This window comes from Coenobita brevimanus, chromosome 11 (assembly GCF_032717465.1).
Source record: "Coenobita brevimanus isolate Jiangsu-jjx chromosome 11, ASM3271746v2, whole genome shotgun sequence".
NCBI lineage: Eukaryota > Metazoa > Arthropoda > Malacostraca > Decapoda > Coenobitidae > Coenobita > Coenobita brevimanus.
Genome location: NC_136964.1, coordinates 8,062,431 through 8,076,270, shown reverse-complemented (window position 1 = coordinate 8,076,270; position 13,840 = coordinate 8,062,431). Strand labels below are relative to the sequence as shown.

General features: G+C 42.5%; 1 protein-coding gene across 1 annotated transcript in view; it reads right to left on the bottom strand.

The window, feature by feature from the left end:
• The window catches only part of Gug (arginine-glutamic acid dipeptide repeats grunge), a 40,385-nt gene extending 33,594 nt beyond the window's left edge, over positions 1-6,791 (bottom strand). The window contains 5 exon segments of the mRNA XM_080281841.1: positions 1,309-1,493; positions 2,742-2,852; positions 3,731-3,801; positions 5,026-5,143; positions 6,600-6,791. Coding sequence (XP_080137967.1) covers positions 1,309-1,493; positions 2,742-2,852; positions 3,731-3,801; positions 5,026-5,143; positions 6,600-6,791 — 677 coding nt within the window.
• Between the last annotated feature and the right edge of the window lie 7,049 nt (positions 6,792-13,840).

Sequence of the window (13,840 nt, the reverse complement as noted above, 5' to 3'; positions counted from 1 at the left end):
CCTCCATCCTCTCATATACCCTTCCACCCCATCCTCTCATATACCTTTCCACTCCATCCCTCCATCCTCTCATATACTCTTCCACCCCATTCCTCCATTTCATCCACTCATATACCCTTCCACCCCATCCCTCCATCCTGTCATACACCCTTCCACCCTATCCCTCCATCTCATCCACTTATATACCATTCCACCCCATCCCTTCATCCTCTCATACACCCTTCCATCCCATCCCTCCATCCTGTCATACACCCTTCCATCCAATCCCTCCACCCTCTCACACACCCTTCCACCCCATCCTTCCATCCTCTCTTATACCCTTCCACCCCATCCCTCCACCCTCTCACATACCCTTCCACCCCATCCCTCCATCTCATCCACTCATATACCATTCCACCCCATCCCTCCATCCTCTCATACACCCTTCCACCCCATCCCTCCATCCTCTCATACACCCTTCCACCCCATCCCTCCATCTCATCCACTCATATACCGTTCCACCCCATCCCTCCATCCTCTCATATACCCTTCCACCCCATCCCTCCACCTTAATCCTCTGTCTCCTTCTCCCCCCTTACTCATACTCTCCAAGTCAATCTTTCACCACTGAGATATAAGGACCCAAGAATAAGTTACCATAGTTCATTATATTTTAAGGGTACATGATCAGCCTACTTCCCTTTGTGGCAGTACACGACCTCCTCTGTATTTCCTCCTGCCTATGACCTCCAGTCTTTCAAATGCAGCGTGTCCAGGCATCTCAAAAGAACGGATCTTGAATTTGGCTCTCTGTTATTTTTATTTTTTTATTTATTTTTTTAAGGGAACCATCTTGTGAGCTTCTGGCCTTTAGTCCCTTCTTCCTTGATAGAGAGAGAGAGAGAGAGAAACACAGTGTGTCCAAGTATCTCAAAACACACAGATATTGAATTTAGTTATTTCGTTTTTTCTTGGAGGGAACAATTTTGCAGGCTTCTGGCCTTTGCTTCCTTCTTCCTTACATAAAAAAAATATATAAGTAAAATGAAAATATAAATACAATAAAATCCATCCATCATCCACTCCTATGTTGCCCCATGAGAAGCATAGGAGCCCGGGGCCAGGCAAGTTGGTCCTGACATTTAAGATGCGAGTGAAATAAAGATAAAAAATAATAAAGCCTGTAGTTCCCCATACTTACCCTGATATATAGAAGAAGGAGTTGTGTTCGGGGTTGAAATCCCTGACAAAATAGGTGTCAGAATAGCGATCGATAAAATAATAATAATAATAATAATAATAATAAAACCATTAGTTCCCCATATTTACCCTAATATATAGAAGAAGGAGTTGTGTTCGGGGTTGAAATCCCTGACGGAGTGGATGTCGGAATAGTGATCCACCCGGCACAGCCCCCGCAGCACCGAGACAGGGTAGGTGTCCGTTGCGTCGGAGATGAAGAGCTCGCGGGACTTGATGACTGGATCGTCCGTCACCAGCGACTTATTGTCTGCGCCAACAAGTGTAAATACTCTTCAACATAACACCCTTAAATTGAATCATCACTACCATCATCATTATCATCACTACCACCACCATCATCATCATCATCACCATCATCATCATCATCATATCATCATCATCATCATCATCCTCACCATCACCAACATTATCATCATCACCATCCTGCCTTTCTCCCAACCACAGATGGGGTGAGGGAAGGTCCATGAGCAAGGAAATTATAACTGAATAACTAATAAATACAGTACTACAAATCTATCTATTGCCAGACGCCTTAATCCTGTATGGGGTGGCCACAAACAAATCGCCTCCATGTTGCCCTGTCCCCCACCATTTCACTGCCCTGCTCCCAGCGCACACACCCCTCTCTCATATACCTCTCCACTCCATCCCTCCATCTCATCCTTGGCCTCCCCCTTCACCTCACTCACATACAATCTCCTCATCAGTCTCTCACTCTCCATCCTCTCCACACGGCCAAACCACCTCAGTGTGTTTCTCCTAACGCTTCCTATCACATCCACATCCACACCACAACGCTCCTTCACTTCCTCATTTGTCAGTTTGTCTCTCCATCCTCTCCACATGGCCAAACCACCTCAGTGTGTTTCTCCTAATGCTTCCTATCACATCCACATCCACACCACAATGCAGTATTAATAAATACAGTGCTATAAATAAATGCTAGAGTCAGACTCAAATATGAAGTCCGTTTGGGTGGGGCCCGAGAGGGGATTTCCCTCTCTACAGCTTTGCCGCATCAACCCCAGTACCTATCTCTCTCTCTCTGTCATATGTCAGCTATTTACTATTTGAAATTGTATATTAAATATTCTGTACTTATTAAATATATTAAATAAGGCTATACAGTGCTATGAATGTGTCGATTTTTAGGATAATAGCAATGATTTGTATAAATTCCACACCACGTGACAACGTCGCTTTCCGACGTCGTCAGAGGTCAAGGACACCCACCTCAGACTTCAGGTGACCAGTCACTTCCTCAGTGGTGGTGTGGAAAAAAGGTCGAAACAATATAGAAGAAAACAAAACTTATAAATATATAAAAACTTTCTCAATCAACTGAGAGAGAGAGAGAGAGAGAGAGAGAGAGAGAGAGAGAGAGAGAGAGAGAGAGGTTTGGCAGAGCTGTAGAGAGGGAAATCCCCACGCGGGCCCCACCCAAACAGACTTCATATTTGAGTCTGACCATAGAGAGGTGCAGTAAATCAGAGTTAAAATTTACTGTTCTCTGTGTTCCGGTCTTGAGCCAGGCGCTGGTACACGGTCTCCGGCACTTCCGAGGGCCGGTAGAACCACTTGATATTCACCATCAGTGTGTCCCTCTTACTCTGTCAGAGGAAAAAAAGGAAATTACACCACTTGATACCTCTCTCTCTCTCTCACATGCATGCACACACACACACACACACACACACACACACACACACACACACACACGCACGCACGCACACACACACACACACACACACACTCCTTTCCTGCCTTGTACTTGATCAGCATGAGAAAAGGTAAATTCTAGCTAACACCCCCTCATACAGACTGTTCTATCTATCTATTGTCAGACACCATAATCCCTTAAGCGGTGGCCATTTGTCTTTGAGTTAGATGTTTTACAGGTAGGGGCACTAACCCTCCACCAACCCACTTGTTGACACGAAGGGAAAACAAGTGGGTTAATTTACACTGACATAAACAGTGAGCAGTTGGAGTAGTTAGAAGAAAATTAAAACAGCATCATTGGACTGTAGAGACTGCAAAGCTCATTCCAGATCCCAAAACAACCTCTGCATTCCTGTATAAAGCCAAACAATCTCTGGTGTTTTATTATACTTCTATCTATCTATGGCCAGACGTTTCAATTCCATAAGGGGGTGGCCACAAACATAATCGCCTCCATGTCACCCTGTCCCCTGCCATTTTGCTGCCCTGCCCCCAGCCCACACACCCCTCTCATATACCTCTCCACTTCATCCCTTCATCTCATCCTCAGTCTCCCCATCCTTCTCCTCCCCTCCACCTCACTCACATGCACTCTTCTCATTAGTCTCTCACTCTCAATCCTCTCCACATGGCCAAACCACCTCAATGTATTTCTCCTAATGCTTTCTTACGCCATATAAACAACACAGCGTGAGATTTATTCAAGAGAAGGATGGAAACTGCTTGTATGATAACCAGCTTCCATAAAGTAATTGATAAGTCTTACTCGTCGAAACTCCTGTATTGAGCAGATGAAGAAAGGCTGGTCTGCCCGCTGACTTTCGATATACACAGAATCTGAAAAAATAATAATAATATCATCATCATCATCCGGACCTCCTTTCCCACCCAAGGGCAGGGTGAGGAGTAGCTATGGTAATAATAATAATAATAATAATAATAGTGGTAATACTAAAAATAATAATAATGGTAATAATAATAATAATAATAATAATAATAATAACAATAATGGTAATAATAATAATAATAATAATAATAAAAGACTTACATGATGTTACTGCTACCTTTTTAAATTTAGAAACCAACAGATAATTCAATGTGACAGGATATGTGAGACATGGTGTTATATATGCTTTATTTGTGCTATGTAAATAACCAGTGGGGGATGATCAAGGTCTCAGCTGCATCAGGTACTGCATCTATATAAACCTGAGCATTTAACCTAATTGTAATGTACACTCGCTCCAGAAAGTATCGGTGCAGAATATGTGTTAAATATTATGACACACGGAACAAAGGAAACTGGAAATTGCGGTTCTGTCCTCCCACAAGCAGGCATCCCAGACGATAGATGACTGCTCTATCAGTCACCGCTTGTGTCCTTCATAATGCGTAGGGAATGGCTATAAATGTTATAATATATGCAGGTATTAACGGGCTGTCACTGCCACATGGTTGAATCAATTCGGATGGTAACGGACCCACAGTGCACCGATACTTTCTGGACCGAGTGTACATGTAACGGGGGACAGCCCAATGAGCGGCAGACATACCCCTTCCTTAACCCCTACACGCCGGGGGTTTTCTGATGCCACACGCTCCTCCCTATGGGGGATACCCATGATGGAAAAAAAAATACCCTTACTTCAAATCCTAATATCTGCCAAACTATAACAGCTTGAGAAAAAATTAAAGAGACATAAGATTCAGCAACTCTTCCTCTTTCATGTGACAGTATCCCCACGTCTCCAGGTGGTCCCGTCGATGAGTAAGGATAAGTTAAAGTACGAAGGGTCGTGGGAAGATGCTTGCTGCTATACACATCAACCGGTGTTGCTCCGCGCCCAAAATCATGACGGCTATGCACGTCAACTGGCGTGTAGGGGTTAATGAATACAAAACAAAGCCTATGTAATGGAAAGGATTGAGAAGCTCCCCCCACGACTGAAAAAGATAAGAAAAAAAACTGAAGAGGGTGAGATGGTATGTTGAAAGCAGAGGACAGGGTGATGAAGTGATATGTTCATGGCTACAGATGGAGAGACAGATGGCACGCCTCACCTCCTGGCCGATACAGGGTGTTGTCGTCGGTGCAGAGGTAGGACACGTACTCTCCATTGGGGGCGCGGAAAGCCTGGCCTCTGACGGGCTGCTTCTTTCCCACCACCGCCGTCATGACCTGGATATAGTGTTGTTTTGAAAGGATATTTTCGCCCAATTTTAATCAACCTGTCTAGCCCCTGGTTCCTACGCTCCTCATGGGGGGCAACATGGGATTGGATGATGGATGGATGATTTCAACATCCAACCTGTCTCAATCTCCCCTTACACATCACATCACCAGTGCCTTTCAATCTACACACAGTCTCTCAGCTGCTCCTTTACAATTACTCAGTATGCCACATGAAGTTCCTGTCATTTGGGGAAGCACTGCATATCCATCAGGTCATCCTCATATCTTATTAATCAAATCTACAGACATATTTCCATCGACAGGCCAAGTTTTACTATCTATCTAACTATTGCCAGACGCCTTAATCCCGTATGGGGTGGCCACAAACAAACTGCCTCCATGTCGCCCTGTCCCTCGCCATTTCACTGCCCTGCTCCCACCTCAAACACCCATCTCTCATATACCTCTCCACTTCATCCCTCCATCTCATCCTTGGTATAAAAAAGCATTATACTTCTCACACCCAGCATACAATATTCCCACAGTACAAAGGAACGGTCCCCTTAACATCAGGAGGAAACTATTCACAAGCTTCCTTCATTAACTCCTAACCCCCCACCAGAGATAACATTCATTCATTCAAGAGAGAAAGAGAGAGAGTGTCCCTGCATTCAAGACATCATCTAATTTACTGTATGGGTAGTCCCTGTTTATTTATATAAAAAAAAAAAAAAAAAAAAAAAAAAATGGGAGGAGGTGTATTCTAAATTATCAAAGCTTTTACACACAACTGTTACTCTCAATCGGATAAAACCAGCAAATATACTTTAAAGATAGCATGGAATTTACTAGCCAATTTTTCTCCAATGTACTATAGACTAGGCAAAAATGGCAGTAAAAAGGGGTGACAATGCAAAGACATATGGACTGTAGCCTATTTCAAATCCTCAGTTATTTATTTTCCATATTACACCTAAACATATCATTTTGACATCACATTTTTATCAATAACATTAAAGAAGATACTGGTGTAAAGAATAAACTGCTAAGGGAGAAATGTTACCTTGATTCCTGTCAGGCTGATTCTTTGTAAGGTAGTTTAGCTCCCCTGAATCACCCTTAATATTGATGTTAAATGCACCTCATATGATGTTTGCAGCTTGGCCAGTACAGTCCTTCATGGAGCCTCATAGCTAAAGGTTTGCAGAGAAGGTTTAACATTCCCTCATTTCATTCTAATACTGACAGTTTGCATCACTAACATGTAAGAGGATACTGGACTGTAATGTGCAGAAACTATCAATCCATTCATTCATCATCCAATCCTATGTTGCCCCATGAGGAGTGTAGGAGCCCAGGGCTAGGCAAGTTGGTCCTGACATTTAAGATGAGAGGGACTGATATGGAAGAAAAGTTATGGAAGCAGCAAAGTCAGTCAGAATACAAGCCTGGGTCAGCTTACCTCCTCAATGACCGTCCCATCCGGCCCTTTAGGTCCTCCAGGAACCAAGACGCCGCTGGGAGGGATGGAGTTGGGTGACGAGTTTGAATTTGAGGATGGGGTGGAGGAGGGAGGGGGCTCCGTCGGGGTATCACAGCCCCCGCCATTATCACCCTCCTCCACCACCTTGCCACCACGGTCTGTTGTCGTCATTATTTCCTTAGTCTTCCCTCATCTGAAAATCAAACACAGCTTCAGTTATATAAATCCACATAAAACTACGAGTATTACAGCCCTTGTCAGTGTCATCTTCCTAATCAACCTTGCCACTGTGGTCTGCTGTCATCATTTCCTTTCCTTTGTCTTTCTGCATCTGAAAATCAAATTGTAGCTTCCGTGACACAAATCCACATAAAACTAGGAGACAAATTCACATAAAACTAGGAGTATTACAGCCCTCGCCAGTGTCATCCTCCTAATCAACTTTGCCATTGCGGTCTGTTGTCATCATTATTTCCTTAGTCTTCCCTCATCTGAAAATTAAAGTGTAGCTTCAGTTATACAAATCCATATTCAATCAGGAGTATAACAACCCTCGCCAGTGTCACCCTCCTCCTCCTCCACAACCTTGTCACCACGGTCTGTTGTTGTCATTTATTCCTTAGTCTTCCCTCATCTGAAAATTAAATCACAGCTTCGGTGATACAAATCCACCCCTTATGGGATTAACGCATCAGGCAATAGATAGATAGATAGAATTTCAAACTTAGCAAATTTGGATATTCCGTGGGAGCTACAGTTAGATGCCGATGTACATTTAAAGATGCAGAAGTTACTTAGACTAGGAGACATTTTAATGCAGGCCTGTTGGTTTTTCCCGGCAAGAGTTTGGTGTGTAACAGTATATGTGTACTGTAGCCTAGATAGACAGATAAAGAGATAGACAGAGAGAGAGACATAGATAGATAGATTGATACAGATAATGACTGACTGATATATAGGTAGATGGATAGAGATACATAAAATCAATGGTAATAAAACACGACAACAAAGATTTCAAATGCCCTAAAAATATCATGAAACCTAATAATAATAATACTAATAATAATAACCTCAGGGAAACAGAAAAATATAATTAAGATTTCAGGTATCTCCAATATAATATATGATTCTTTTAGCCCTGTAGGAATAGAAACCATTCCCAAATTTGTATCTATAGCCAAAAGTCTTTATTTCCAAGTTCCTATCTATCTATCTATTATCAGACGTTTCAATTTTCAAGTTTCTATCTATCTATTGTCGGACATCTCAATTTTCAAGCTTCTATCTATCTATCTACTGTCAGATGTCTCAATATCCAAGTTTCTATCTATCTATCTACCGCCAGATGCCTTAATCCAATAAGGGGTGGCCACAAACAAATCGCCTCCATGTCACCCTGTCCCCCACCATTTCACTGCCCTGCCGCCAGCTCACACCCCCCTCTCTCATATACCTCTCCAAGTTTAATACCAGAAATATTTCCAAACGGTAGTGGTATATAACAGTTAATAATTCTGGAACAACACAAAATAACGTATTGTACGGACAGTTTATAATTCTGGAACAACACAAAATACTGTAGTGTTTAGACAGTTAATTCTGGAACAATACAAAATACTGTAGTGTTTGGACAGTTAATTCTGGAACAACACAAAATACTGAGGTGTATAGAGTTTATAATTCTGGAATGACACAAAATACTCTAGTGTAAGGACATTAATTCTGGAACAACACAAAATACTGTACAGTGTTTCAAATTTATCATGACCAAAGAAAGGTATACTGAGTTGGGATTTAAGAACTAAAAAGAGATTTAACATAAAGAAATTATTTAACGCCTTATATTTATGTGGCATTATTATACAGGTTCTCCTATATGTCTGTCATCGTGAGGAAAAAATTATATATATGTGGTACGGTATTATTTTATTTTATTATTATCATTATTATTATTATTATTACTGTTATTGTTATTACTACTACTATTATTACAACTACCATTATTATTATTATCATTATTCCTACTATAATTATCCACCTATCTACCACATCTTTTGCTATAAAAAATAGTCATGTTAATCCCATAAGAGGTGGCTACAAACTAATTATCTCCATCACTATTATTATTTATTATTACTTATTATGATCATTATTATTATTTTCTTTCTGCAGTACACAAAGCTGACTAGGTATCTTTCTCTGGATATAAAAATCAGGAACAATGATAGACATACTAAACATGCCCTGTGAAGAAATGCTCTATTGCAATATTTAATTTTTTTTTTCTATAAACACAGGGACACCAATTTAGTTCATTCACCTTAATTTCCCCCAAATGTTCATCCTTTTGCAGCTTTTCACTCAATGGTAGAAAAAGAAGATATTGTACTACAGGTCAACATCCTTTCCATAGCACTTCATGACTGGCTTCATATGCTAATGTTAATCTATTGCTACAAATCAGATTTCACGATGGAGACAGCAATTCGTGGCCAAGTTGGGGTGAAATGAGTATAGAATTATATTTTGCGCTGGGGTAGATTCTGTCTTACTCTTTTCTATACAAATTGCCCAATCCTAACATCATAACCAAGATGGGATGTTTTTGCCCCCTATAATTGCACTATAAAATGCTTCAAATCTCCACATGGCCTCTGAAGGTTACACAGACCCGGTATTTGAGAACTGGGAGAAAGATTTATAATAAAGTGGCATTTTTTAAAGAGAGACGCACAAGTTTATGGTTGCCTAGCGTATAGCCCATGACCTCAACACGATAGTCAGCTTAAATCCTTCTTTTTTGCTTCTATGGGGCTTTTAATTTGAGCTAGGCCTGTGTATATTAAAAGCTGGGAGGTTACAAGGGTGGAAGAGCTAGGTAAACAATTATTTAGTCTATTAAAGAGTAAACAGCGGCCTCCCTAAACGATGCCGCTAGTTTTCTCTCCATTTTTCTCACATTTTCACCGTCCATATTCCCTCAATCGGGTTTTTCTCAGCACCTCCATGGACTATATATCTCTAAGACACGGTAGCCAGCCTCACCTTGCTGTGCACATAAATAATAGCGAATTTAAAGACAAGGGTGTGGGTGACCGTGACAACACTACCACCACCAAGCTCACTGCTGCCGCCAGCGTTGTCAATTCAAAGCCCACAAAAAACGCTAACCCCGCTAAAATATCGCAGAAATATCGCCAAATAGACAAAAAAATTGCATCTGGAATTGAAATGAGAACACAGATTGTGAATTCCGCTGTTTCGCGTCTGGTGAAGATTTGATTGTATCCATTATACTTCTCTCACACTAACTTGGCCCAGATGTTCGTCCTTGTGTAGCTATTTCACATACCTCAGTGGCAGAAAAGGTCAATGCTGTGGCTTTAAATTCTTTCCACTTCTTCGTGACCAGCATCACATTTCAGTGTTAATCTCTTGTTAAAACTCAGCAAACATGACAGGTGACAATTTTAGACCAATTCAGAGTAAAAATAATCGTCTTCCGGCTTCTTCCTCTGTCCGCATTTTAAATATACTCTTCATACATAAAGCTCCAAATTCTCTTCATAGTGTTTGTAATCGGAGAAAATATTTGAGTGCTTTTCTTGTCCTCCCATTATTATACTTTTCATGCGTAAAGCTCGTTTCTCTTCGTAGTTATTAATCGGAGAAAATATCTGGGGTGATTTCCTTGGTCCGTGTTCTGATAAGCATCCGTGCTTGGCGGGGCCTCCGTCATGTGATGGCACTGATATGGCAGGGCGATTGAAGTGCCTGACTATACAAACGCCCCCCAGCTACTTCCCTACTCCCGAAAGGAAGATGGTGGATTGCACTAGAATGGCAACTTAAGCCTGCGGTCCACAGAGATGTCTCAGATGAGCTCGGGACACGGCACAGTAATCGGCCGTGGCCTGACAACACAACGAAGCTTCTTAGTACCTCTTAGTTTATTTCTTTATTAAGTATATTGATATTCTCCACATTCTCATGTACGTTATCCATGTATACTGTCGTGCTGAAAATATATAACATACTGGAGAGTGATAAAGTAAAATATCAAGGTTTTAGAAAACCTCCTAAGTTCACAAGATGACAGGCAGCTAGAAGTGTTAAAATCTGTAGGAGTTCCCCTTGACGTTAAATACTGCTGCTAAATGTGAAATTTTCGACCTAGCGAAAGAGGCGCTACATTGGCAACTTCATCTGCGCTACTACGCCCAACATCTCGTACACCACCCATTTTTGCTATCTAACCTACTATCTTCGCGTAACTTAACCAGCACGTGGTTTTGTTTGCTGTAGTATAAGCGCATGACTTAAATGGATGAATATTAGAGAATACTGTACGACTTTTACGAACCTTCGTACGTCACGTGAACTTAGAAGGGTGTACTGCATAAAACTTAATGGGTGGGATGCATTAAAAAAAATAAAAATAAAAAAAAATAAATAAATCATTAGTTACTTAAAAAAAGAAAAATCAAGCATTCATAAGTCAGATATAAACCAGAGGAGCAGGACTTCGTTACTCATCATTAGGCATCATTGACACAGTTATCAACCTGTCACCTCCTTAAAAACATAGCCCTCTCCCAGTTTTCAGGACACTTAATTGTTCTGCCACTCTAACCTATCATAATGCGCAAAGGCTAAAGCCAGTACGATATATACTGTATATATTTTTTTAAATTCATGCAAACTTAAGGCGATTTTATACAACTCAGGGATGCTCTCCTAAGCTGAAAAAGTTAATAATCTCTCCCACTAGGTATGGATAGGGGATTTAAGCCACCTCGTTCTCGGGGGAGTGGGAGACCGAGGATGAGAAAGGGATAGGAGGAAGAGACAGAGAGATAAGGTGGAGAGGAAGAGAGAGGAATGAGGTGCGGAGGGGAGACCGAGGATGCAATAGCGAGATGGGGTGGAGGGGTATGGACCGAGGAAGAGATAGAGGGATGGGGTGGAAAGACCGAGGATGAGATAGAGGGATAGGGTGGAGAGGCGAGATGGAGGATGAGATAGAGGGATGGGGTGGAGAGGTAGGGTCCGAGGATGAGATAAAGGGATGGGGTGTGGAGGAAGAGGCTGAGGATGAGATAAAGGGATGGGGTGTGGAGAAAGAGGCTGAGGATGAGATAGAGGGATGGGGTGGAGAGGAGAGACGGAGGATGAGATAAAGGGATGGGGTGTGGAGGAAGAGGCTGAGGATGAGATAAAGGGATGGAGTGGAGAGGAAGGGTCCGAGAATGAGATACAGGGATGGGGTGTGGAGGAAGAGGCTGAGGATGAGATAAAGGGATGGAGTGGAGAGGAAGGGTCCGAGAATGAGATACAGGGATGGGGTGTGGAGGAAGAGGCTGAGGATGAGATAAAGGGATGGGGTGAAAGAGGGAATATGGGCAGGGGAGGGAGGGGATTTAAGTGGGGAAAGGGGAGGGAGGAAGGAGGTTGAAGAGGGGTAGGGGGAGGAGGAGAAAAGGAAGGAGGGAGGGAGGAGGTGAAGTGAAGAGGGGGGAAGGAGGGAGAAGGGGGAGATGAGGGAGGACAGGGGAAGAAGGGAAATGGTAAAGAAGGAGGAGGAGGAGGAGGAGGGAGAAAAGAGAGAGAGGAGGGGGTGACAGAAAGGTGAATGGGATGAAAGGCGAGAGAGGCAAAAGGGTCAAAAGGGAAGGGGAAGGTGGAGAATGAAGCAGGGAAGTGGGAAGAGGTTGAAAGGGTGGATGAAATTAAGGTTCCATTCCCTTTTCAAAACACACTGTTCATCATCATCATCATCATCGTCATCATCATCCGGACCTCCTCTCCCATCCTAGGGCAGGGTGAGGAGTAGCAATGTCCAGACAGCCTAAGTTTGTCAAATTCAATGGGCCACGCTTCCATTCACTCATCATTCAAGCCCACGGAATCCTGGCTCCATCAGATAGGCCAAAAAAACAAAATTTCACCACATTCTATAGCTTCACATATACCTATCTGATAGAGTCAATCCAAACACTGTTACATTATAAAGGGGTGCCAAATCCCTAGTTACGCGCTTCTCCGCACAAAATTCATCCAGCCAGCTTGGTCTCTTGTCAGTCCCTTAGCCTGTTCCCCATCAAAAACTCTTCCCCATCATTCCCTATACAGTGTATCAATTTAAAAACCTAACATGACAGTGCTTGTGTATACATGGCTTAGAGAAATGATGTTGGCTGCTTCATTCCTGTAACAAACATAAAACGCGCATTTAATTAATTGTACATTGGCTGAAAACAGTTTGAGTACTCCCTAAACCTTCAATGCTTCTAGAGACAAAGTTGTGTGGTGGTGACATACAGCAATAAATGATAAACTTTTGTATTTTACTACAAAAATATACAAAGGATGACCATATAACTAAGTACAGTATTATGAAATTATATACAATGTGTAAAATATATGAGTGTGAGAGGGATACAATGCACATGAAATATATTGTTGCAGTAGACATCAGGGGTAATTATACGAGATGTGATTCAAACTTGTGGAGAGGATGGAGAGCGAGAGACTGATGAGAAGAGTGTATGTGGGTGAAGTGGAGGCTGAGGGAGGGGGAGGCCATGGATGAGATGGAGGGATGAAGTGGAGAGGTATATGAGAGAGGGAGGTGTGAGCTGGAAGCAGGGCAGTGAAATGGTGGGGGACAGGGCAACATGGAGGTGATTTGTTTGTGGCCACCCTTTACGGGATAAGGGCATCTGGCAATAGATAGATAGATTGATACTTGGAGCACTAAAAAGATGTGGTACGGACTAAGATTCCTAGGTGGAGATCAACGCCATTTGTAGGGAAGGAGTCTGCCCTGTGACAAAGTGGTACAAGTGTGCATACAGAAAAGAGAGAGAGAGAGAGACACTAATCTTGCTGGAGAGTCTTGCATCTGTGGAGGAATTATGTTATTTGAGGGATTTGATACTGTGCTGGAGGTGGGGCAGGAAGGAGCTCAGTAACAAGGGTATGCAGTGGCTGGAAGAAGTTCTGGGAGATGTGGCCCCTCCTGACTTTAAGAGGGCTATGGAGTCCTTGTATATACCATGTTTTAGGAGTGGTTTGGCCATGTGGAGAGGATGGAGAGTGAGAGAGTGATGAGGAGAGTGTATGTGAGTGAGGTGGAGGGGGAGAGGGGGAAGGGAAGGCCATGGATGAGATGGAGGGATGGAGTGGAGAGGTATATAAGAGAGGGTGGTGTGAGCTGG